This window comes from Colobus angolensis, unplaced genomic scaffold (genome assembly GCF_000951035.1).
Source record: "Colobus angolensis palliatus isolate OR3802 unplaced genomic scaffold, Cang.pa_1.0 Scaffold188, whole genome shotgun sequence".
NCBI lineage: Eukaryota > Metazoa > Chordata > Mammalia > Primates > Cercopithecidae > Colobus > Colobus angolensis.
The window spans coordinates 1,734,028-1,760,430 of NW_012115021.1; the positions used below are offsets into that span (position 1 = coordinate 1,734,028).

The 26,403-nt window shown below is 45.4% G+C and overlaps 2 protein-coding genes across 5 annotated transcripts in view; one reads left to right on the top strand and one right to left on the bottom strand.

Moving 5' to 3' along the window:
- Window positions 1-8,086, top strand: part of MAP3K15 (mitogen-activated protein kinase kinase kinase 15) — a 131,074-nt gene extending 122,988 nt beyond the window's left edge. The window contains exons 26-29 of the mRNA XM_011940266.1: window positions 5,837-5,949; window positions 7,114-7,214; window positions 7,292-7,368; window positions 7,859-8,086. Coding sequence (XP_011795656.1) covers window positions 5,837-5,949; window positions 7,114-7,214; window positions 7,292-7,368; window positions 7,859-7,943 — 376 coding nt within the window. The 3' untranslated portion in view covers window positions 7,944-8,086. The remainder of the gene's footprint in view (window positions 1-5,836; window positions 5,950-7,113; window positions 7,215-7,291; window positions 7,369-7,858) is intronic.
- Window positions 8,087-8,856: 770 nt separating this feature from the next.
- PDHA1 (pyruvate dehydrogenase (lipoamide) alpha 1) lies at window positions 8,857-24,775 on the bottom strand. Of its 4 annotated transcripts, XM_011940201.1 has the most exons (12): window positions 24,580-24,762; window positions 22,062-22,175; window positions 19,300-19,359; window positions 18,583-18,756; window positions 17,330-17,456; window positions 16,019-16,110; window positions 14,619-14,711; window positions 13,414-13,569; window positions 13,169-13,240; window positions 10,950-11,017; window positions 9,667-9,775; window positions 8,857-9,210 (listed from the first exon to the last, which is right to left on the bottom strand). In XM_011940201.1, exons 1-12 carry the CDS (start codon window positions 24,634-24,636, stop codon window positions 9,046-9,048), a joined length of 1,287 nt encoding a protein of 428 aa, XP_011795591.1. In that variant the 5' UTR covers window positions 24,637-24,762; the 3' UTR covers window positions 8,857-9,045. The 4 variants fall into 4 exon arrangements, with proteins under 4 accessions (XP_011795591.1, XP_011795590.1, XP_011795589.1 ...); XM_011940200.1 differs by lacking the exon at window positions 22,062-22,175 and having other exon boundaries at window positions 24,580-24,775; XM_011940199.1 differs by lacking the exon at window positions 22,062-22,175 and having other exon boundaries at window positions 17,330-17,477; window positions 24,580-24,765.
- Window positions 24,776-26,403: the final 1,628 nt, after the last annotated feature.

A 26,403-nucleotide genomic window follows, 5' to 3' on the forward strand; every position in this document is an offset into this window, starting at 1 on the left:
GACGGGGCCCCTGGCATGGTGTGTGGGTCTCGCAGGCTCAGCAGCCTGCCCCTGCAGAAGTCGCGGGATTTGGGGGTTGGTTAGCACTTCGTCAGTGGATGCACATCCCATAATCCCAACCCTGAGGAAGTTTGCCCTGTTGTCATTTCTTCCATGTGATTTGTCATGATCCCTAGACGGGCATTAGTGGACTACCTTCCCAATCAGGGAACTCTGGCATCACCATCATATTCCTCCAGTGCACTGGTCTGTTTTGTTCACTTCCTGGCACATAGTAGGTGCTTAATAAATATTTGTGAAATGGACGGGCATGGTGGCTCACGCCTGTAATCCCAACACTTTGAGAGGCCGAGGTGTGAGGGATCACTTAAGGTCAGGAGTTTGAGACCAGCCTGGCCAACATGGTGAAACCCCATCTCTACTAAAATTACAAAATTAGGCAGGCATGGTGGGGCACGCCTGTAATCTCAGCTGCTTGGGAAGCTGAGGCAGGAGAATCGATTGAACCTGGGAGGCAGGGTTGCAGTGAGCTGAGATTGTGCCATTGCACTCCAGCCTGGGCAACAAGAGAGGAACTCCGTCTCAAAAAAAAAAGAAAGGAAGAAATATTTGTGAAATGAATAAAATTATTCCTGTTTGCTCTGGGAAGTCACAAATGTATCAGCTGCGTGATTTGGTTTTTAAAAGTAATCCATAGTTGGCCCGGTATGGTGGCTCACGCCTGTAATCCCAGCACTTTGGGAGGCCAAGGCGGGCGGATCACAAGGTCAGGAGTTTGAGACCAGCCTGGCCAGTATGGTGAAACCCTGTCTCTACTAAAAGTATAAAAATTTACCAGGCGTGGTGGCGCGTGCCTGTAATCCCAGCTACTTGGGAGGCTGAGGCAGGAGAATCACTTGAACCCAGGTGGCAGAGGTTGCAGTGAGCCGAGATCATGCCACTGCACTGCAGCCTGGGTGACAGAGTGAGACTCCGTCCCAAAAAAAAAAAAAGTAATCTGTAGTTACAGCAAATGAGTTGGTATTCGTTCCAAATGACGCTTTGTTGCTGTGTGATCACTGGCGAGTTATGCTAATGACTATTTAACCGGGAGATAAGGGCGGCAGCTACGTATTTTGGATGAAAAGTTGTGTATGCTGTCAGGGATCTCTCAAATTCAATCTTAGATCATCTAATCATTTCTTTTTAAAAAGACCCAGAGTTTTAGTTAAATGGTAGTGGTGGCAACATTTTGAAAGTTTTAAAAATATCACAAATATTAAAGTTGGTAATAATACTTAGCATTTCTTTAATATTTTTTCCCAGTAAGTTTTTTTTTTTAAGTTCAGGAGTATAAGTGCAGGTTTGTTACATAGGTAAACTTGCGTCACGGGGGGTTGTTGTACAGATGGTTTCATCACCCAGGTATTAAGCCTAGTACTCATTAGTTGCTTTTCCTGATCCTCTCCCTCCTCCTACCCTCCACCCTCTGATAGGCCCCAGTGTGTGGTGTTCCCCTCTGTGTGTCCACATGTTCTCATCATTTAGCTCCCACGGCATGTGGTATTTGGTTTTTTGTTCCTGCATTTGTTTGCTAAGGATAGTGGCCTCCAGCTCCATTCATGTCCCTGCAAAGGACATGATCTCGTTCCTTTTTTATGGCTGCATAGTATTCCATGGTGTGTATGTACCACATTTTCTTTGTTATTGATGGACATTTAGGATGATTCCATGTCTTTGCTATTGTGAATAGTGCTGCAACGAACATACATGTGCATGTATCTTTATAATAGAACTATTTATATTCCTTTGGGTATATATCCAGTAATGAGGTTGCTGGGTCGCCCAATAAGATTTATAATCACCAAATTCATAAAATGATTATATATGGGTTTGAAGGTTATTCCTCTCCAATGTCGATAGTCATTGTGTTATTTTCCAGTCTCAGTGGAATGAGGAATTGGTTAGACGGCAGCCAGTCTGTGAATGGCATTGACATGAACTACACATTCCTGCATAAGGTGCCTGTCCTTGTGTGTGTTAGTCTGTTTTCACGCTGCTGATACATACCCGAAACTGGGCAATTTATAAGAAAAAGAGGTTTAACGGACTTACAGTTCCACGTGGCTGGGGAGGCCTCACAATCGTGGCAGAAGGTAAAAGGCACGTCTTACACGGCAGCAGACAGGAGAGAATGAGAGAGCCAGGTGGAAGGGGTTTTCCCTTGTAAAACCATTAGATCTCATGAGACTTACTCAATACCATGAGAACAGTATGGGGGAAACCACCCCCGTGATTCAGTTATCTCCCACTGGGTCCCTCCCACAACACAAGGGAATTATGGGAGCTACAATTCAAGATGAGATTTGGGTGGGGACACAGGCAAACCATATCACTGTAGTATGAAGTGCCGTGGCTGTGTGGCAGTTGGGCAGAGCTGAAGGAAGATGACACCTCTTGGAAAGGATGATGTGTCTGTCCTGATGAATGAGTCCTGAGAGCCCTTCCCACTGGATACAGGCATGAGCTTGTGTTGTTTCCTTCACTAACGTAAAAGGGGGACTACTAGAGAGACCAGGATGAAGGCAGGCAGGGGAGGGCTTGGAGAGGACTTCTAATTTGCTGAGCATCAATATTTCCTCTTTGCTGTTGTGCTGGGGCAGAAGTGTTCTCCTCTCCCCACCTCACTTTGCCACCAAATAATCCGGGAGTTCCTGTGTTCTAATCTCTCTACTGTTGCAGTGACTTCTCATGGCAACTTCAATAATTACCTGAAGTCTTTTTATTGATTGATTGATTGAGATGGAGTCTTGCTCTGTCGTCCAGCCTGGAGTGCAGTGGCGCAATCTTGGCTCACTGCAACCTCTGCCTCCTGAGTACCTGGGACCACAGGCGCGTACCATCACACCCGGCTAATTTTTGTATTTTTAGTAGAGATGGGGTTTCACCATATTGGCCAGGCCAGTCTCAAACTCCTGACCTCAGGTGATCCGCCTACCTCGGCCTCCCAAAGTTCTGGGATGACAGGTGTGAGCCACCACACCCAGCCACCTTCAGTAATTTCAATAAAGCTTAGTTCTGTATTCCCAAGTTCACCAGCATGGATCATATAAATGAATTAAAGGAACACACAGTTAAGAAACAAATGCCATGTACTAGGTATGTGAGCAAACAACAAAAGTGGGGGGGGGGCAAGGCCCTTGGCCCCTGGAGGTTTGCTGAAAATCACCTGCATGAGGCTGATTAATTAGAGAAAAGGCATGTAAATGTATTTAACATGTATACATGGGAGTCTTCAGCATGAAGACCCAAAGGTCCAGGGGAAATTGTCCATTTTTATTTTATGCTTGGGCTTAACAAAGTATGGAGAGCTGTGGAGAAACAGGGATAAAAAGGGCCTGATCGAATGCTGCTAGACTGGGGAAACCCAGCAAGGCCTGTCTGTCTAGATCCTTCTTGGCCTCTCTGAGCAGCATTCCTTTCTCCTTGATGTGGGGCAGGACCCTCTAGAATGGGGGTCTTATGACCTACAGTCAAACAAAATAGATTGAATAACCTTTTTTTTTTTTTTTTTTTTTTTTTTGAGATGGAGTCTGGCTCTGTTGCCCAGGCTGGAGTGCAGTGGCGCAATCACTGCAACCTCCTCCTCCCGAGTTCAAATGATTCTCCTGCCTCAGCCTCCCGAGTAGCTGGGATTACAGGCGCCCATCACCACGCCCGGCTAATTTTTGTATTTTTAGTAAAGACGGGATTTTACCATGTTGGCCAGGCTGGTCTCAAACTCCTGACCTCAGGTGATCCTCCCACCTCAGCCTGCGCCCAGCCTGAAGAATTTTTTTTTTTTGAGACGGAGTTTCACTCTTGTTGCCCAGGCTGGAATGCAGTGGCACAATCTTGGCTCACTTGAACCTCCGCCTCCCAGGTTCAAGCGATTCTCCTGCCTCAGCCTCCCGAGTAGCAGGCGCCACCATGCCCGGCTAATTTTGTATTTTTAGTAGAGACGGTTTCTCCATGTTAGGCTGGTCTTGAACTCCCGACCTCAGGTGATCCGCCCGCCCAGGCCTCCCAAAGTGCTGGGATTACAGGCGTGAGCCACCACATCCGGCCAAGAACTTCTTTATAACCAATGTTTACACAGAAAGGCGTAGGGAAAGTTAGAGTCATATTTTTAGGTTTTGTGGCTGGCTTTGGGGAGAAGGAGTTCTGGTTTCTATGCCCTGCTTTGGGGAAGAGGGATTCTATGGTGCCTCCAGGACAATGGACCGAGAGAGGGAGGCAGGAGAAGGTCAGAGGAAAACTTTTGCATCTGAGGCTGCTGCTGAGGCCATTTGGGGGTCCTGTTTTCTGAGCCCCAACAGAAGCTAGACACAGTTCCAGTCTGTCAGCCCTTTCTCCCAAGGCTGAGCTGGCGTGTGGGGACTCGGAAGTTTGAGGCACAGTTGTGCCAAGTCCTATCTGATCCCAGAGAGCCCGTGAGCCAGACTGGGTTTCAGGAGGCGGTCCTATGGGAAGAGCCCAGCCTGTGGACTCTGGGCGTTACTTAACTCCTCTGCCTCAGTTACCCCAGCTTCAAAACGGGGGTTTAGATCAGTGCTTCCTAGAAGTGCCGCAAGGCTTCAGTGACTGAATTCATGCAGTGTTTGGCACAGTCCTGGATTCTGGGTAGGAAGTGCTTGCTGGATGTTGGCGGGAGCCATCCTCCCCACCGGCAGAGCAGCATCTCTCACTGTCCCTGCTCTGCCCCATTAGAAGCAGGGGCTTCTGGCTGGGTGTGGTGGCTCACGTCTGTAATCCCAACACGTTGGGAGGCCGAGGCAGGTAGATCATCTGAGGTCAGGAGTTCGAGACCAGCCTGGCCAATATGGTGAAACCCCATCTCTACTAGAAATACAAAAATTAACCAGGCATGGTGGCACGTGCCTGTAATCCCAGCTACTCAGGAGGCTGAGGCAGAAGAACCGCCTGAACCCGGGAGGCGGAGCTTGCAGTGAGCCGAGATTGCGCCACTGCACTCCAGCCTGGGCGACAGAGTGAGACTCTGTCTCAAAAAAAAAAAAAAAAAACAGAAAAAACAAAAAAAAACCAGGAGCTTCTGTCCTCATGGTTTAGTCCCTGTGTGAGGAGGAAAGAACCTTACCATTCTCTTCTAGTTTCAGCTGCCTTATCCCAGGTTTAAATAATCACATCGTCCTTCTGGCTGAGTTCTGATCAACATCGGGATCTTTTGGTTCATGATATATTTTTGAGACAAAACTGCCTGAGTGCGTTCAGGCTACTGTAACAAAACACCAGAGACCAGGCAGCTTATAAACAACAGAAATGTGTTTCTCACAGTTCTGGAGACTGGAAGTCCAAGATCGAGGTGCCAGCAGATTCCACGGCCAGTGGAATCTGTTCCCCGTTCACAGATGGCCATCTTCTCACTGTGTGTCCTCACGTAGTGGAAGGGCTGAGGGAGCCTCTGGGGTCTCCTTTCACAAGGACACTCCTCTCACCTCACCTCTCAAAGCTCCATCTCCTAACATCATCACCTTGTGGGTTAGGATATCAACGTATGAACTTGGGGCGGGTGAGGGGCACACATTGAGTCCATTGCAAAAATATACCCAAGCTGTGAGCACTGGCCTTTGTTGTCAAGGGGAGGAAAACACAAGGAAGGTTCCCCTCCGCAGACTGAAGTCTGAGTCACGGAACCTGAAGGAAACACATGTGCTTCCCTCTCTAGGCTGACTCTTAGACTTGTCCCATTTTCCATTTTTTTCAATCTCTAATGTATGCACAACAGATGCCTGAGTTAAATTGAATGGTGTTGAATGCTCTCTGGATAATGGCTTTTTTTTTTTTTTTTTTTAACCAGACTTTTGGAACACCTAGTTGAAAAAGAGAGAGAGTACCAGAATCTTCTGCGGCAAACTCTAGAACAGAAAACTCAAGAATTGTATCACCTTCAGTTAAAATTAAAATCAAATTGTGAGTCGTTTTCCACTTGCTCTTAGGTGTGTTTGTGGGAGAGACAGACTTTAAAATCTAGCTAATATTCTAGTTAGCTTTGAAGAAACAATGAGGTTATCTTCTGTTAATCCAGGACTCCAGTAGATTCTAGACTACTTCTCAATCATAAAAAGGAACTACTGATAGATTCAACGACATGGCTGCGTTATAAATGCAGTATGCTAAGTGAAAGAGCTAGATTCACAGCCAGGCATGGTGGCTCGTGCCTGTAATCCCAGCACTCTGGGAGGCTGAGGCTAGCAGATCACTGGAGCCCAGGAGTTCAAGACCAGCCTGGTCAACATGGCAAAACCCCATTCCTACAAAAAAATAGAAAAAAACCAGCTGGGCTTGGTGGATGGGTGCCTGTAGTCCTAGCTACTCAGGAGGCTGAGGGGGGAGGATCACCTGAGCCCAGGAGGTCGAGGCTGCCATGAGCCGAGGTCATGCCACTGCACTCTGGCCTGGGTGACAGTGAGACCCTGTCTCAAAAAAAAAAAAAAAAAAGATTCACATACCATGATTCCTTTTCCTCCAGAAAAGGCAGAACTACAGGGACAGAATCAGAATGGGGAGGTGAGGGGACTGATTGTAAAAGGGCACATGAGGACTTCTGGGAGTGACAGTCATTTCTGTACTATGCTGCCACCTTCATAGCATATTGGACACCTAAAAAGGGTAGTTTACTGCATAAGTAAATAAGTATGTCTCTGTCAACCCGACATTCGTTTTGGGCCACTTAGAAATGAGCTCCAGAGCTACCTCTTGGAATGTGGACTAGATAAGCTCTGATGTAAAACCTCAACACTAAAACCTATTTCTTTGTAGGATTTCCAACGCAGTTAGGGATGTGATTCCTAAGGAAAGGCATGTGAAAGATGTGGGGGTAAGCATTTAAAGTGGTAGACCTAACATGTCAAATTCCAAACTAACTGAAGGTACCCTAGATGAGGAGGCTTCTCTTTAGAAAGTGAAATCTCAGAATTATCAATTGTGTAATACGTACTAGAGTGGCTGAGTGATACAGGGCTAATTCATCTCTTTTTCACATTATATTTACATTCTGGAATCATTTATTAATCCAACTGGTTACTTTTGAAGAATTTTATGGCTAGACTAATAGATAAATTGCCATCGTTACAGGTATTACAGAGAACCCAGCAGGCCCCTATGGGCAGAGAACAGATAAAGAGCTTATAGACTGGTTGCGGCTGCAAGGAGCCGATGCAAAGACAATTGAAAAGGTAAATTTACAACAAAGAAATTCTTATGCTGTTATTACACAGCTGCTCAGCTCTTAAGGATTTGATCTTTGTTTCAGATTGTTGAAGAGGGTTATACACTTTCTGATATTCTTAATGAGATCACTAAGGAAGATCTAAGATACCTTCGACTACGGTAAGAGCCTCAAAACAGTTTGTAAGAGAACACGACTTTTTATGTTTGAATATGCTTAAAGTAGAAAACAGAGGGCTGGGTCTCTGGAGTTCTGCTAGGTTCAAGCTGGGAAAAAGCCAAGGCATGGCAGAAACTGAAAGCCAGGCAGAAGTCAGAAGTAGGAAGGTGACAGAGAAGAGCTGGCCAATTTCCTACCATTAATGCCTGGCTGGGAGCAGGAGAAGGCACACAGCAAGCGCGCCCGCATGCTGGACCCACCCCCTGCTTTAAACTGCAACCTGCCTTCTTGTTCCTGAGGCATTTGAAATAGCCAGCGCTCTGCAGGTACGTACCTCTAAGGCCATGTCCTACCACTGCTGGGACACGAGCGTCACCTCCATATGTGAAGAGAATGTTTTTATTTTCATTAGGTTTTTAAGTTGGGGACTGCATTTTTGAGCTCTGTCGGCTTGAAGCTCTGACTCTGAAGACAGCTCTGTTTGTTTCTTAGGGGCGGTCTCCTCTGCAGGCTCTGGAGTGCAGTCTCCCAGTACAGAAGGGCTCAGGAGGCCTCAGAAACCAAAGACGAGGCTTGATACCAATCAGCTAAGCTGGAGCAGAGTGCGCCACCATGCTACATGTTTTGTTAAAGCTTCTGTTAGTGTACACACGAATTCCGCTGTTTACGTATTTAAAAATGCCATTGTTCAATTAATAGTTTAAGAACTTAAGTTTTAAACACTGTCCTGAGTTTCTTTTGAAACCTATTATTTATAAACATAGAACTGTGTGTATTGTGAAAACAGTGAGCCTTGGTTTTGACCTCCTGGAATATTAGGAAATTCACCTGTAGTCCCAGCTATGCAGGAGGCTGAGGTGGGAGGATTGCTTGAGCCCAGGAGATGGAGGCTGCAGTGAGCTGTGATCACACCACTGCACTCCAGCCTGGGCGACAGAGCCAGACCCTGTCTCAAAAAAAAAAAAAAGTACACCCTTTAGTACTTGCTGGAATGGTGAAACAAGGGGTGTTTAACATGGAAGCTGGGACACTGCTTCAGAACTGGTATGGTACTTAAATTTGAGAAACACAAAATTGATACGAATGTGCCTTGTAGTTAATGTTTGATATGAACAGAAAATAGCTTCATATTTATACTGAATGTGTAAGTAGAGAAAACTAAGTTATGTGGCCTTTGAAATGATTATGAAAGAGTCTTATTTTAAAATGGACCTGTCCGCCTGCCTGATAATAAATATTGTGTCTTATAGAGAAATGGTGGTCAGTGCAAACAAACAGGCTGTAGCACCAACGCTGCTCAGAGCGGGTGCTACGGCAGAACACTGTGGGCTGTTACCACAAGCATGCCTGTGAGGGGCCCTGTGATCATGGTCTCCTCTCCTCCCAAAAAGGGGGGTGGGGGGCAACAGGCACACAAGGTATTGTTCTTCCTTTTCATAATTAGAGTATTTGTTCAAAAAGTATACAACTATTTTAAGTCAAAAATAATCTTTAAGCACTCAATAATTCATCTTTTAATGCAACAATGTACAAAGTGCATGCAATTACTACCTGCTCAGGCTACACACTTAGTCTTAATGGAAGTTTACAAGAATTTCATTGACTGGCTTTTCTTCCTCCTTAACCAAGTTGAGAACACTGGTCGCCCCCTGAAGGTATAACCTCCCCTTCTAGTCCCCTTAACTGACTGACTTAAACTTGATCCACTGATTGGCACCGCGAACTTCGAAAGGTGGGTCGCTGGAGTAGATGTGGTAGCCCAGCTCCTCCAAAGGTGGCTCAGGATCGGCCGTGGCAAACTGGGCAGCATCCTCAATCTCCTTCCTCACTTCCACATCAATTTCCTAAAAATTAGGTAACAGTGTAAAGTTTTTGAATGAACAGCAGTTTAGGTACCAACCAGAGTTCTACGGAGGACCTGTTGCTGGTGTAACTCTAACTACAAGTATGAACAGTTGCTAATTCAGAGGATTTTGGAATACAGATTTCTAGGGTGTATATTTTTTATGAATTAAAAATCCACAGTATACTTTTAGGAAAAAAGAATTATGCTACGGTGGGGGCTTTGCCACTGTGATGGTGGTTCACAGTCCACCAAAATCTGAAGAGTAATACAATTTTGAATAGAGGAAACTAAAGGAAAAGCCCCCCACCCTGAGGGGCTTCGGAATTATTTATGCCCCGGCACATCACTTTCTGGGCTTGGAGAAACCCACACAAACGCTGTGGCCACCCACAGCGTTTCTGTGGGAGGCAAAAAAAAAGCCAACCTTCAAACCACCACGAACAAGTGACTGTACCTTTAGTTCTTCCACACTGGCAAGATTGCTGTTCACCATCCTGTCCTTGAGAAGCATAATAGGGTCACTCTTACTTCTTACTTCCTGAATTTCTTCTCGTGTACGGTAACTATGGGGAGGGAAAAGTAGTAATTGATCAGTAAGAACAGTTCCAGCAGAGCAAGGACAGCGTGATGAAATATGATATGGAGTTGGATTGTCCCAATTAGGTGAAATACAGAAGTGTGTTTCTGAAACAAAGGGGCACATCAATGCCTATGTCACTATAGGAGTGGCAGAGTTATACTTTCAACACAGCCTAACATTTTGTAAGAACTACTGCTGTCTTCTAGAAAACCGTACACTGGTAAGTCACATGGCTTCCCTGGTATTCCGACAACAGGGGCCAAGTTTTTGCTTGCTGCTTTCTCTTAGACATACGGGTCTAAAGAAGTGTCACTCATCCCACCCATTTGGGTTCCTGTATACTGCATGGGAGGGGACAGCAGAGATGGTGTGTGTGGTGATGATAGATTTTAAGAGCACCAAGCAGGAAATCCACGTGCCTTGCCTTTCTCCCTTAAGTCCCCCTAAAGAAGAAGCACAGCCAGCAAAACCAATGTATCTTATGCCTACATCATTTGAAGTAACACCAAAAAGATTCTACCATTTTCAACAACAGATTTACACAAAGTGGATCTATTCCATATACTGTGCTCTCTACATGATTTTCCCTTAGAAATCCACTCTACAAAGTCTTATTTATCCAACTGTGTCAACCCTGGGATTCCAGAATTACAGGCCAGAGTTAAGCAAGAAAGTAAAATGTAAAATTCATGCCTTATCTAGTGAAACCTAGCTTTTCTGATTGATATATTTGAACGGATTGAACACCTAGTTACCCTTAGCTCTATACCAGACAGAAGAACATCTCCAAATTCTGATCCTCTTCAGGTGGAGTATGCCATGCATGGACTTGGGGTAATGCCTACAAAAGCTAAATGCCCCCAAGATACTACACTACCATCAGTCTTGTTTTATGTAACAATTTTCCTGCACAATTAAGGTATATAACACTCTAAAAATCGCTGCTTGTGCTCACACACACTATACATTGTAGGCATTTTCAGTAAAGCTTTCTTATTAGGAGGCACTGCTTTCAGGTAACTTGATGCCAACACAACTGCATGCATGAGCTGAACTGGTATCTAGCTCCAAAAGCAAATACTGAAATGTGTTTCCTTTGCCATGTAACACCATTCAAAGCCCACCTCCTCTGGAAACCACACTGCCCATGAGCGCACCTGACTCCAGGATCACTCATACTGTGTCCGTGGTAACGATAAGTCTGCAGCTCCATCAGGATGGGCCCCTAAAACAGAAGTGGTAGGCAGTTAGGAACGATGACGGGAAGAGCAGGCTGACACTCCACGGCCTCAAATGCAGGCCCTTTATTAAGCATCCAGTGTATTCTTACCAGATCTTTTGAGGTATCATGGATTTCTTATTGGTTGACTGATCTGTTCTCATTTCTAACGTGTTGATTGCATATTTCATCTTATTTATAGTAAGGCAATCTACCAACAGCTTGTTTTGAATCAAAAGGCTTTGAAGGCCAGGTGTGTTGGCTCATGCCTGTAATCCCAGCACTTTGGGAGGCTGAGGTGGTTGGATCACTTGAGCCCAGGAGTTCGAGATTGAGACCAGCCCAGACAACATGGCAAAACCCCATTTCTACAAAAAATACAAAAATTAGCCAGGCATGGTGGCATGCACCTGTAGTCCCAGCTACTTGGGAGGATCACCTGAGTCTGGAAGGTCAAGGCTGCAGTGAGCTGTGAGTGTGCCACCGTGCAAGACCCTGTGGAAAAAAAAAAAAGGCAGCCGGGTGCGGTGGCTCACGCCTGTAATCCCAGCAGCGGGCAGATCACAAGGTCAGGAGATCAAGACCATCCTGACTAACACAGTGAAACCTAGTCTCTACTTAAAATACAAAACAAATTAGCCAGGCGTGGTGGCAGGCGCCTGTAGTCCCAGCTACTCGAGAGGCTGAGGCAGGAGAATGGCGTGAACCCGGGAGGCGGAGCTTGCAGTGAGCCGAGATTGCACCACTGCACTCCAGCCTGGGCGACAGAGGGAGACTCTGTCTCAAAAAAAAAAAAAAAAAAAAAGGCTTTGAGCATGTTCTAGAGCCTCCTGCTATTGGCTAGGCAGATTTCTATCTCATGCTCCTTTCTCGTGGTGTGTTGTGGGGCTGGCAGCCACTCCTACTTCACAGATCCTGCTAGTGTGTAACAAAGTTGACAGGCACCAACAACCTCTGCTACCCAAACCCTGAGGCTCTACTGGGAGTCTGACCAGTTGGGCTCTATCACCAAGTGGCTTGCTCATTCTACACTAGCCCACTTCCAGGAGATGGCTCTGAACACTGAGGGATGGGGAAACACTGAGGATCCTTGATTGGTTTGGTGCAGTAGTTAAAATGGGCGAGTGGGGAAGCTGGCTCCCTGATGGAGTAGCTATGTACCTTTAACTGCTCTGTGGCTCAGTTTCCTTGTCTGCAAAACGGGCAAAACAGTAACATCTAACTCAGAACTGTGAAGGTTATGTGTTTGGGAAGTCATACATTCCACCAATCACCATGTCTCCAGCCAGGGCTGGCCCCCATGTATTCTTTTCAGGAATTGGGAGAGGTGGGGTCAATATCCATCACTCAGGGCCTGGCACTCCCAGCCTTAGGGTCCTGACATAGACTGCTCAGCCCATTGTACCCAAGCTGTTGTCTTGGTCCTGCTCTAGTTCATTCTACTCATTAGCTCTTATTTAATGTTACTACATCCCACTCTTACTTCCCTGTCTCCCCACTTTCTGACATTTGCATCACTGCCCAAACATACATGGTATGGCACTGAAGTGACAACTTCAGAAACCTTGTGTCTGGGCTGTGGAACACTAATTTAGGGAGAACACCCAAACCTCCTAAGCCTGTACTAGTGCCGAAGGAACTGAAACCTCTTTAGGCCAGTCTCCCTGTTACCATCTCCCTCACTGCCACACACTGAAGGGAAAGATCCTTAGGACTGAGCAAGACTAAGATTACAAGCTTCAACCATACTGTCTGTGTAAGACACACATATTAAATGCCTATTGTATACATGACATTCTATACTGGACACTACGGGGATCCCCAATCTGTTCCTTCAAAGGACTCGTGATTAATGGGGGGTGGGGAGGAGGGACAGAATTAACCTAACAAAAAGGCAGTGTAGTTGTCATGATGAAGACAGGCGAAAGCAGAGGAAGCACCAGAACAGAATTCCCCCAAATGAGAGAAATGTGGGCTTCCCAGCAGGTGAGCTACCAAGACCAAGCTACCCAAAGGAGCCCTGCTTGCTTCACTCTGCTTCCATCTTGTGCACCTCAATTAGCAGCTACCCACTAACAGCTTCAGCAGGCACACGGGAGGCAGTCTTTGAACTTCCAGAGATAAATGTCATTAGCCCAGAGGCCTTCAGAGCCTTACCTTCCCAGATCTACAATAGGCAGCAGCAAACCTTGTCGCCTCTCGGACGCACAGGATATCCATTCCATCCACCTGTTAATAAATGGGAGGGGCGAAGCATGAATCCAGCTGCCCCAAACCATTTTACTTTCACATCACCTGCTTGTGTTGGAGAACAAAACTCTTCAATGTTTCTAAGATCGTCAAGGGTCTGCACAAGGACATACCCTTGGCCTTGGCCCCGGCCCCACCACAGGTGTCCTTACTCTCAGCCCAGGAATGAAATCGCCTCTCTTGTAGTAATCAGTGCTGGCTGCTGCTCTCTCAACAGATGTTCCCATTCCATAGCGATTATTCTCACAGATGAAAATACAAGGTAATTTCCACAAAGCTGCCATGTTGTAAGCTTCGAATATCTGGCCCTGGAAGTAGTTATGAAAAGGGGTTTCATTTGGCTTCTTTCTCTAGGCTCCATCATCTGTAACAGCTGCTGCTCTGCTTGGCACAGAAAGCCTCCTCTTCTAAAACCGAGCTTTGGGCTGGGCACGGTGGCTCAGGCCTGTAATCCCAGCACTTTGGGAGGCCAAGGAGGGTGGATCACGAGGTCAGGAGATCAAGACCGTCCTGGCTAACACGGTGAAACCCCGTCTCTCCTAAAAATACAAAGTAGCCGGGCATGGTGGCAGGCGCCTGTAAGTCCCAGCTACTTGGGAGGCTGAGGCAGGAGAATGGCGTGAACCCGGGAGGCGGAGCTTGCAGCGAGCGGAGATCGTGCCACTGCACTCCAGCCTGGGCAACAGAGCGAGGCTCCCTCAAAAAAAAAAAAAAAAAAAAAAACACCATAAAACCGAGCTTTGGATGGTGAGGGAAAGCGGGGTGGGTGACAGATAAGAAGCAGCAGGTATCATACTCTTGCAACTAAGGAAGATGACAAACCAACTACTACTTGTTTCTTTGGGGCCATGCTAGCAGTAAGGAACACAGTGGAAAAAAGATCAATATGAAATCTATCAGGCCCACTGGATAGTCAGAGTGAACCAGCACCTAAGAATCAGCCTCTAGAACAGCGCTTCACAGAGTGCCGGCCACAGACTGGGTATTACTCGGTACCAAGAGAAGCACAAAAACTGAGTTAGGACTGAGATGCTATTATCTGAATTTCACACTGCCAGCGCGGACATCCAAGAGAATGGGTCTGTATCATTTTGCAATAGGTTGGGGGAGGTCCTTTACCACAGGGCCTTTGCCAAGCACTGATGTAGAGCAAAGGTGAGCTCCGTCACAGGAATGCGCCCCCTCTAAGTCTCTTGTGAAACAATGCTAAAAGGTCATAAGTCAACCAAATTTGAGCTAGCCGTAGGAACTGCTATTTCACCTAATAAGCAATAAGCTGCTGCTTTAGAAATTCAACTGTGAATATTAAACACTTTGAAAATAAGACTGTTATTGGGAAGTTAAGAGACACAATTACCTGGTTAGCAGCACCGTCGCCATATAAAGTCAGGCAGACCTCATCTTTTCCATTATACTTACAGGCTAGAGCAATCCCAGCGCCCAGGGGCACCTAACATTAAGGACAACCAAGAAAGGAACCATAGAAATCCATGAGGGGAGATATTAATGCCCTGCATTTTAACTCCTGGCCAGAATCTGGCACAGAAATTACACTGCTGCTACAAACTCCCCTTCCAACCCCATCCCTCTGTTGATCCCACCCCCGATATTTTCAATGAAGCAGTAAAGTAATATATAAATACTATGTTCTATTTTAACCAGTGAGCAATAACATTTCTGCATTCAAGAGTTGAAAAATAACACCTGGCCGGGCGTGGTGGCTCACGCCTGTAATCCCACCACTTTGGGCAGATCACGAGGTCAAGAGATCGAGACCATCCTGGACAAGATGGTGAAACTCCGCCTCTACTAAAAATACAAAAAATGGCTGGGCACGGTGGCGCTTAACTGTAGTCCCAGCTACTCGAGAGGCTGAGGCAGGAAAATTGCTTGAACCCAGGGGTGGAGGTGCGGTGAGCTGAGATCACACCACTGCTCCAGCCTGGGCGGCTTAGCAAGACTCCATTTCAAAAGAAAAAAAAACAACTAGGTTTTTTAAAAAAACACATAATAGAATCTTAATATATTGGGAAAAGAAACAGTTGGGATATAATTTTGTGCTGTTAATTCTTCATCATTCACTAACTGATGAGAACAAGGACTCCATAATGAAGTTCACAAGATAAGGCAATGTACTGAAATATAAATAGGAAGGGGAAGGTATGGCTCCACTGCTAGAGGCTCCTGCTTACTTATAAAACAGCAGACACCTAAAAGGAAACATTATAAATCACCATCCAAATCTACTCAACTTATCGCTCAAATGGTAGGATATGAAGCACTAGGTCTTTAAAAGCAAACCAAGCCCCCAAAATAGTCACGCATCGCTTAACAACAGGGATATATTTTCAGAACTGCATCACTAAGCGATTTTGTCGTGTGAACCCCATACTGTAATGCACAAACCTAGAAGGTACAGCCTACTGCACACCTAGGCTGTATGGTAGAGCCTACTGCTCCCAGGCTACAACCCTGCACAGCATGTGACTGTACTGAATCCTGTAGGCAAAATATTTGTGTACCTAAACGTAGAAAAGGTAATGTGTTGTGCCACTACAACATCACTAGGTGACAGCAATTTTTCAGCTCCATTGTAAGTTTATGGGTCCACCATCGTATATGCGACACTGACCAAAGTGTCACTGTGCAGCACATGGCTGTACTACTTCACGAAAAGTTGTCTGGGGCTGGGAAAGTTTTTGAAGACAAAGGCCAGGGCCAAGTCTAAAGCAGCACACAATCCTCGTCCTTGACTACCTGCGCTCCCACGATGCCATTGCCCCCGTAGAAGTTCTTGGCATACATGTGCATCGATCCTCCTTTCCCTTTAGCACAACCTCCTTTTCGTCCTGGAAATGGCAGAACATACACATGTGCAGCACAAACCAACTCTACAAAGCAAACCAAACCACACCCCAAGTGGCTCAACCATTAGAACGCAGAGGCCAATTCAGTCATCTAAGTACCTGTCTCTCCAGGCAAACAAGTTTCTGCTTGTCCTTTTACTAGTTCCATGTGCTTCAACCTTTCCAGCTTTTCCTACTCTCCAGTCACTTAGTTTCCTTCAGATGTTAGCAAAAGTCCAGATGGTACCCTAGACTTTTTTGGTTTTTTGACCAGTTACCAACATCTTAGGACCTCTCCTCTACTAGTACACTAAATATAGTCAATCCTTGAACAGGGTTTGAACTGCACGGGTACACTTATACAGATTTTTTTTTTTCGGCCACACATGGATTGAAAATACAATATTCTCAGGATGCAAACCCAAAGATATGGAAGGCTGACTTCAGGACTTGAGTATTTGAGGATTTTGGTATACTCAAGGGTCCTAGAACCAATCCCCTGGATATATGGAGGGACAACCATAGTTCAAGAGTCAAGGAGGGCCGGGTGCAGTGGCTCACGCCTGTAATCCTAACACTTTGGGAGGTCGAAGTGGGCAGATCACCTGAGGTCAAGAGTTCGAGACCAGCCTGGCCAACATGGTGAAACCCCATCTCTACTAAAAATACAAAAATTAGCTGGGTGTGGTGGTGCATGCCTGTAGTCCCAGCTACTTGGGAGGCTAAGGCATAAGAATTGCTCGAACCTGGGAGGTGGTGGTTGCAGTGAACTGAGATCACACCACTGCATTCCAGCCTGGACAACAGAGTGAGACACAGTCTCAAAAAAAAAAAAAAAAAAAAGACCAAAACAAAAAAATAGTCAAGGGGGATAAAGAAAAGGGGAATATTAAGAAGATTTCTAGAATTTACATCGCATACCAAGCTTCAACCCAACTTACTTTCTATGACTGCTGGACTTCTGTTGGCATGCTTGAATGATAACCAAACCTATTGTGATTTTATAGCACTAACCTGTTTTAAACTTTTACCTGAGGGGCCAGAGAACTTGACAAATGGTCAGTTAACTCAAGAGCACAACAGAAGTACCAGAGCACCAAAGGAGAGAGGGTTAAAAAAAAGAAACTTAAAACTTTAAATATTAACTCATAATAGCATCTTAATGAGAGATATTTAAAAACTTAATCCACTCATTTCCCCTTTCTGTAAATCAACAGCAAACCTGTAAGCTCTGCGAGAATTTCTCGGACGGAAAGGCCCCGGGTGAAGGTAAAGCCGTGAGCCCGGTAGGCTGTTATGAGATGGTCTGTGGGGTTGATGCCGGCTTCCAGGCCCACACAGCAAGCTTCCTGTGTTAGAGGAAGGAGAAACTATGAAGCAATACGATACATGTTTCTAAATAAAAACGTTTCCTAGACTGTAGTGAAATATTTGGGCTAGGAGAACCTGTCATTAATAACCAGAGAAAGTAGCTATTTTCCACCAAAATACAGAGTGGACGGCCCAAGCCAGAAGCAATAAACTGGCAACCCACACATGGGCCACTTCCTTCCTTTCTCCTGTATGATGACCTAAAAGAAAATCCTACATCAGATGTGAACATTAAAACACTGGGGAATTTCACATGAAAATCCAGACTTCCGCCTACTCTTGGAGACATGGAAAACACGAAGCATTACCCCTGATTTCCACATGGCACCAACTGGCTGGAACCAAGTCATGGCATTCCTCTGGGTAGGGCATGCTGGTCCCAGTTCAGCATGAGTCCCTGTCACCGTTCTGTTTTGTATACTTAGCCTTCTTCACTCATTTATTCTACCTGGCTGGCCCTTGTAGGTATTTGATTCTATAACCCTTGACCTAAGCCCACAAAACAAAAAACAAACTAATCCTTTCTCTCCAAATTATATACAGTACAGGTGATCACAGTGCTAGAAAGTTTTAAAATAGTAAAACTCTAAGAACAGGTACAGAAAACTGGCAATGTTATGTGTGAGTGAATTCTTTAGCCTAAGCTTCATAGCAGGTTTTGGCATTCTACTTTTTAATTCTAAAATCCTGGCTTCAGCCAGGCACGGTGGCTCACACCTGTAATCCTAGCACCTTGGGAGGCTGAGGTGGGCAGACCACTTGAGCCCAGAAGTTTGAGACCAGCCTGGGCAACACAGTGAGACCCCGTCTCTCCAAAAAATACAAAAATTAGCTGGGTCTGGTGGTATGTACCTGTGGTCCCAGCTACTTGGGAGGCTGAGGTGGGAGGACTGCTTGAGCCCAGGGGGCAGAGGCTGCAGTAAGCCATGATCACACCACTGTACTCTAACCTGGGCGACAGAGAGATTGTTTCAAAAAAATAAATAAAGAAAATCACATTACCAGCCTCAAACTCTTCTGACACATAACAGGGTAAAGCCCAATAAGTACAAGCCATACTTCAGTACCTAAATAACACAGTTCTATCACAAACCTACCACTCACCTGACCATCACACAAGTGACAGAAACCACGAATAATTTTCTGTTTATACAACTGATCTGCTTTCAACTCCATTCGGCGCACAGTCTGCATCATCCTGTAGTATTTGAGCCCATCCTCCCTGGTGAGCACTGTTGTGACAGGAGGGCCTTCTTCCAGTCGGTGAAGGTCACATTTCTGAAATGGAGTAAGGTAGTTTTTATCCTCCACAGACTACACTGCAAACACTGTTGACCACTCTACGATCTAATTCCATTGCAAATAATATTGAACTTGAAAAACTGCTAAGGAGCACATTAGTAATGCTTCATATCGCCTCTGTTCCTTAAATCCATAAACCTCACTGTGCAATGAGATGGGGCTTGGGGAAAGGAAATCTTTCTAAGATGATTTTCACTGAAAGCCCCTAGAAGCCAACTGAGATATAGGTTGAAAGAACCTTCAAAGAAACAACTAAGACTCTTCTTATTCAAGTATTTCACTGAATTACTTTCTAAACTTTAGAATAAGCTTTTATTTTTATTTTCTAGCTCCTCCCCCTACCCCCCACAGAACAACAGCAAGCTGCTAATAAATTCTAGTTTTCGTGAAGCTTCTCTGAACCTCTGATCCTGAACGTTTTGAAGAAAATGATGACTAAGCATGTTCTATTCTAAAAGTAAAACTGTATATCAGAGTGTACCTGTGAAAAAATTATTAACAAAATAAAACACCTCTTACCTTAATTTCAAATGTAGCATCATTTGCAAAATTACGGGATGCTACCAGCACTCTGCTTGCCTTAAAAGACAAAAATATACAAACAAATCAGTACTTTTTAATTGTCAACTATTTTGGAAAGTATAATTATTAATCAGTTATCAGGATGAAGTTATGGAAATTTAATAAGCCCCAACATACTCATAGGCTTCTCTTCCACCCTGTGCACTGTGTTTGCATCTTTCTTAGCCTCCAAAATGAATTCATGCTTTGGCCAATGAAACATGATCATCCCGCCATCTGAAGGCAAGCAGTGCAAAGAGGGGCAGAAACCAAACCCATCCTTTGTTTTCAAAGAAATTACAGTGAGAATATAATGAAATTAGTGGCTAAAGAGACTAGATCATCTGTGAGCTGTGTTTGTTTATGCCATTCTTTTGTTTGTTTGTTTTGAGACAGAGTTTTGCTTTTATCACCCAGGCTGGAGTGCAGTGACGCAATCTCGGCTCACTGCAACCTCCACCTCCCGGGTTCGAGTGATTCTTCTGTCTCAGTCTCCCGAGTAGCTGGGATTGCAGGCACCCACAACCACGCCCAGCCAATTTTTGTATTTTTAGTAGAGACAGGGTTTCACCATGTTGGCCAGGCTGGTCTCCAACTCCCGACCTCTAGTGATCCACCTGCCTTGGCCTCCCAAAGTGCTGGGATTGCAGGCGTGAGCCACCGCGTCCGGCCTGTTCATGCCATTCTTAGTCATAACCAGATACTGTTCATTTTGAGCAAGCCAAAATTATACTTCAAATAAAACTATGATTTAATCCCCACTCCAGGCAAAGCTGACTCTTCTATCAAATTGGATCTGTAAGAAAAAATATTTTAAATTGATTGAAGTATGAGATAAATACATTAGGGAGACAAGACAAAAGATACTTAGCACTCTCTGACTTAAACACAATGTGCTTGAGCCAGCTGTTTTATAATTTATAATTTGAACAGCCTAAATCTTGGGCAGGCTCGTCCTGAAGCCCCAGTAGAAAGAAACGTTCTCTAAAACACTGTTCTCTTGACGTTTGGGTGGCTGTCACTGTTTGGAGATAAAAAGCTTAGGGGGAGGCAAGAAATGATTTCTTTCCAGTTTTACAATTGAGCAAACCTGCTCACAGCAAAAGTATTCTATGTAATGGCTAAGGTTTAGGTTAGATGACAGTATTTATCCAGTTAGTATTATCGTACTATTTTAACTCCCTTCTGCCACATTCTCACACACTGACATGTAAACCAACATGACTTCTCCATAAAAAGCACATCTGATGTGTTCATACCTTACATAATCCAGCAGTGGACTGGATCTTGGTAAGAAGAGTTAAGACTGATCTGCCAAGTATAGGCTGGAGTGTACAAGCCAATAGGCAGAAAGCTAATTACATATCTCTTCATCCCTCAATAGACCATTATCGGACAAAGCCAACAAACGTAGACAATGACAGTGCTGGAGGAAAACAACTGAAATACTAGGAATCAATGTTTTAGTTAACTTACAGACAGAGACAGTCCACTAATGTATCTCAGAAAACCTGAAGGAAATTTAGGAATTTAGGAAGAAGCAAAGCTGAAAGAGGGTGAAACAGCAAATCAATGGTTATATTTGGCAATCATCAAACAGATGTGTTATTTTTGGCAATTAATAAATTATTTTGTGGGGCCAGAAATGTATTGTACTGCGAAATAAACTTCCAAATACAACTATAGAAACTGCAGTTTTTGGAAGGCAGGAGTCCAAACCAGCCAGGAAACAGTAACAGAGAAAAGGTAACTTCTTTCTCAATCCTAGAGTTGAAACGATGAGGCAGGATAATGCTATACAATAAATAAAGAGCAAGAAGGGGCCCAGTGCTGTGGCACGCACCTGTAATCTTGCGCCTGCAAAGATTAGGACTGCCAGAAAGCTACTTAGATACGTTCTCCCCTGGCTTCATTATTGTGTATCTCAAAAATAAGAACCACTGATATGAGTGAAAGGAGCAAAGTTAAAGAAGCTAAAAGTCCTATCAGAAGTGTGAGTGTATCACAATTTCTGAGTGAGAGCTTGTTGAAAAGATAAGTTTACTATTCATTTTCTCTGGAGAGTCATAAAAAGATTCTCTGTTAAATGGGATTCTTCTCTGACAGAGACCACGAACAACCCATTCAAATTTTAAAAAATAAAAATTAGGCCGGGCATGGTGGCTCATGCCTATAACCCCCAGCACTTTGGGAGGCCAAGGTGGGAGGATCACTTGAGGCCACGAGTTCAAAGCCAGCCTGGGCAACATAATGAGCCTCTCATCGCTACAAAAATAAATATTAAAAAATTAGTCAGGTGTGGTGGCGCACACCTGAGGCTACAGTGAGCTATGATTGTGCCACTGCAGTCCAGCCTAAAAAAAAAAATTAATAAAAAACAGTAAAACTTTAACTTCCTAAATACATAGGAATCATTCATGTGAAAGAGGAAAAATGTTTCAAAAATTCCATATTCTAACAGTGTAAATTAAAACTCTTACCTACCACTTATAAAGCCAAAACACAGTAAAGATCTCAAAAGTCATACAGAAATGCAAACAATAAAACAAAGAATAACATTTTAAATGCAATTCATTCTTCCTCCATGAAATAAGAACTAAGAAAACTATAGATCTTATTCAAAAATGAAAACACAATCTTGAAATTCATTTCAAAGTTTCACAACACACACTCTTTGATGAGGCAATGGCAGTCTTTAAGCCTGAGATGAATCTCCCCACCTGCCTGGTTTTAAGAGAGTGAGAGTAATCCCAGCACTTTGGGAGGCCCAGGTGGGAGGACTGCTTGAGCCTGGAGATGGAGACCAGACTGGGCAACATAGCGAAACCATGCCTCTACTAAAAAAATTTATTTTTTTTTAATTGGCTGGGTGTGATGGTGGTGCACGCCTATGTTCCTAGCTACTCAGGAGACTAAGGTAGGAGGATCGCTCGAGCCCGGCAGGCTGAGGCTGCAGTGAGCTGTCATCATGCTACTGCACTCCAGCCTGGGTGACAAAGAGACTCTGTCTCAAACAAAACAAAAATACCAGGGAGAATAAAAAATGAAAAAGGAAAAAACGCACAGCATCTTGGGAGGTTAAGGGGATTAACTTGTGTCACAGCCATCAGACCAGCTGCCTAAACTTATCCCTCCCTTCATGGAGTATCACACAGATGGTAGGAATCTAGTTTCAGTAAGTCTGCCTAATTTGGGTGAGCCACTGCTTATTGTTTACTGTCAGGATTTTTGTGAAAGGCTTATATACAAAATGTCTTTTTCCATGTATAATATAAAAAATTAAAACCTTGATCTATCTTGTTACTTATAGTTAAGTAAAAAGACATCCATAAGTATGAAGAATTACAAAATACAAAGAGTCAACACGTTAATTATTCCACCCTTTAAAAAGATCAAGGTAAAACTTTTAGTTCTACCCTTAAAAGCTTCAGGAATGGTTCCTAATTAGTCCATGATAAGTTGAGTGACACAGAAAACTTCCTAATTATCTGAAGAGTTTACACCACCAAGTGGAAAGATACCTGGGCACTTTCTAAGGTGACTTCATATCTGGAATTCAATTTTCTTCCTACTGTAAGGTGGGGGCGGGGGGGGGCCCTGCAAACTGATAGAGGAAACGATAAACCAGACTTGCCGAAGAAATAATAAACCTACATCAGGTGCCTAAAGGAAGGATGTTTCTAAGCCCGTAACTACCGGTACATCCCTCTACCCACAGATATCCCCAAAGGGAATGACTTTTTTTTTTTTTTTTTTTTTAACACGGAGTCTTGCTCTTGTCGCCCAGGCTGTAACATTAATGGTACGATCTCGGCTCACTGCAAACTCCGCCTCCCGAGCTCAGGCTATTCTCCTGCCTCAGCCTCCAGAGTAGCTGGGATTACAGGAACCCGCCACCATGCCCAGCTAATTTTGTATTTTTAGTAGAGACGGGGTTTCACCACGTTGGCCAGGCTGATCTCGAACTTCTGCCCTCAGGTGATCCACCCGCCTCAGCCTCCCAAAGTGCTGGGATTACAGGCTTGAGCCACCGCACCCGGCAGTTCTGTCATTATTTTAGGCAACAGGATTCCTAGAGGGGCATACCTCTTACCTTTTGACAATCTCTGCCCGTACTTAGAGCTGTATCAAGTCCTGGGGGAATTACCAGAATCCCGAGGCCTGCAGTTACACCAATTAACACGACCTCACTGTGCCTAGGGGTCAGAATGCTAGAAGCTTAGGTGTTAGGCACCTCTAAATGCTGAGGCCATGAAATAGTGCTGGACTCTACCCCCCATCCCTCAAGCATCGTTGCTGTTTGCTTTAGCTACTTGTACCCCAAGGATGTGTAGGTAAGAGGAGGGGAGGGCAGCGTCCTCTGAGTTCTGCTTCCACACTCCTGAACTCACTGCCAAGAAAAGCTCAGATGTTGAGGGAGAGGGAAGGGGGGGAAGTTTGTTTCTGAAGAGGCTGACCCTCTGTGAACCCGCCTCAGAACTGAGCACAAGAGTTCAAGAAATGTATACCGAACGGGACACTCAATAAATAACACTATTCAACACACATGCTATCGACTATGTGCCGCGTGCTATTTGGAATCGTATCCACACGTGTCACTCGTTGAATCCTCAAGACAATCCCAAGAGGTGGGGACTCTTATCTCCATTTTAGAGTTAACGGATAACATTTTAATAACCGATAACATTTCAGAGATAACTCTTATCTCCACTTAGAGATTAACTCCACTTAGCGCAAACATTTCAGGAAACCGGGTCCCCGGGAAGTTTAAAAACTTGCTCAAGGTCACAGGGTTAGTCAATGGTGAGGGTGCTGTTTGAACGGAGCCACCCCGTCTCCAGATTCTACGCTATTACAAAGCCTCTCGGTCAAGAGAAATTACGAAGATCTGAAAAGAGTAGGGTCAATCGGAGACTCGAAGTAGGCCGAGGCCACCCTTTCCGTGTCCTGTAAACCAACCTCTTGAGCACACTGACTTCGCCCGGCGCACAGCTGGGCCCGGCGGCGGGAGCGGGGTGTTGAGAAGGGGGAAGTCCACAAGGACCTTGGCGGGATCCCGGTCCGCGTCGCTTCTGCTGAGGCCAGGAACGGAATGCAGGGCGTGGAGGCGAAGTAAAGGCTCCCCGGCTCCCCTAGCTCCTTCTACCCCGCTCTGGGTGGCCCGGCCCGGCCCGGCCCGCCCTCCGGCCCCGCCTCAGCCCCGCTCGCGCCCCACCCTGGCCGCCCAGGAGGTCTCACCGACTTCTGAGAAGCGCCAGACAACACGCGGGAGACGGCGGCGAGCATCTTCCTCATGAAGCACAGGCACTGGCGGCAGCGGCGACTCCTCACAGCCCAAGAGGCACGACGCGGGTGTCCCAAAGTCTCCTTCAGGTGCCCCAGCAGACGCCACGCCTCAGTCGCAGCGCGACGTGACAGAGTCATAATAACGTCATGCGCTGCGCCGGGCCACGGGCCAACCAGAACGGCGTCCAGGGGTGCCCCGCCCCCGCTAAAGGCTTGCGGCTGCCCATTGGGTATCAGCGCCAGAGAGGGAGGGGCTGAGCGCTCTTTCCGACGCCACGCGGCGGGCGAGTGAGGCGGCGGGACCTGAGAGCGCCTGCGTGGGAAGGTGGGGCCCCGCCTCCAGGGCGCCGCGGGAAAGGAGCCTTCGTAGATTTCGCGGTGCAGCGCCCTGTCCTACCGAGCGCCTAGTCCTGCCGGTGCTGCAGCTCTGCAGCCCTCGCTCAGTACACGAGATGATGAAGATCAGCAGCATGCTCAGAGCCAAAAGACAGAACACCTGGTTTCTGTAAATGGTCTGCCACTAACTTGTCTTTAAAAGATCACGTAGCAGTTGGAAAATTCTTCCCTGTCTACTTGAACGCGGATCAAAAAATTTGTTTCCCAATATATGTCGAGAGGTCAATGGGAAAAATAATTTTTCTCTGTTGGTTCACTGCGAGTTAACAGCGTGGCTCAGCCAATGATGAAAGCACACACAGAAACAAACACCAAAGCAACAAGAAGCTCTATTCAGAGGATCAAAGGGCACAGGAACCCATTCTGTTGTGCCCTAGTGGGATTGCACCTGGGGTTCACATTTGGGCTCCACATTTTAAGGAGGATAATGACTAAGCTGGGTGGAATCCAGGGGACCATGGTCAGAATGGTGAGGGGCTGAGATTGTGACTTACGAAGAACGATTAAAGAAGTTAGGAAGAAAACAGGCTAACTAGAATTGGCTAGGTTATGATGTGGTAACAACTGACCTCCAAATTTCAGTCACTTGAGGAATTTGAAGTGGCACGAGCCATCGTGCTCATAACACAGGTCCCTAACAGCGTGGCACCCTCTCTGTGGAACTTAGCTTGTCTCATGGATGAAGGGAAAAGGGATCATTTAAACCGGCTCTCAAAGCTTCTGTCCAGAAGTCTCTCAATTTTCACAGACCAGAGCTAGTTACCCAACCATGTCTGGGTTCCACAAGGTGAAATATAATCCTCCTGCCAGGCGAAGAACAGAAAATTGAATGAACAATAAAACCAGAGAGGATTGGATATGTCTTCACACATTTTCAGGCCATTCATGTTCCAGGAGGAAGAGCTATTGTGTGTGTGTGTGTGTGTGTGTGTGTGTGTGAATAAAATCCTTTCATTTCAGCATAACAATGAATTTTCTAACAGTGACAATGGTCCAATGAGATAATTCTCTCCCTGTGTCACTGAAAGTATTCAAAGCAGAAGTTCAAAGCATGACCAGCTCTCGGCATAGCTAGAGAAAGAATTTGGGCACTGGGCCAGACCCTGGACTGAGAGATCGTGTTGAGTCCTTCCAACTTGATGACCAGGTTGCAGTGGAAGAAAACTTCTTAAAAGAGTGAGAGGGCGCCATTAAAAGGCAGAGATGGACGTGAGAAACTTGCATGGTATGATTTCAGCAGCTGCTGCTGCTGATAGAATATGAAAGGTAAAAGAATGAAAAGGTTGGAGGCCAGATGTCCAGCTCAGGAGAAAAAGCTCGTCTGAATGGTTTGGGACATGTTGACCTTGTGGTGGCGGTGGCACAGCTATCTGAAGATGT

Excerpts from the sequence above, each read along its gene's own strand:
- PDHA1 (XM_011940199.1), bottom strand. The coding sequence starts at position 24,765 with ATGACTCTGTCACGTCGCGCTGCGACTGAGGCGTGGCGTCTGCTGGGG. Across the intron at positions 19,360-24,579 it reads CTGGCGCTTCTCAGAAGTCG|GCAAGCAGAGTGCTGGTAGC; the intron begins GTGAGACCTCCT and ends TTGTCTTTTAAG. Across the intron at positions 16,111-17,329 it reads AATTCTCGCAGAGCTTACAG|GACGAAAAGGAGGTTGTGCT; the intron begins GTTTGCTGTTGA and ends TGCCATTTCCAG.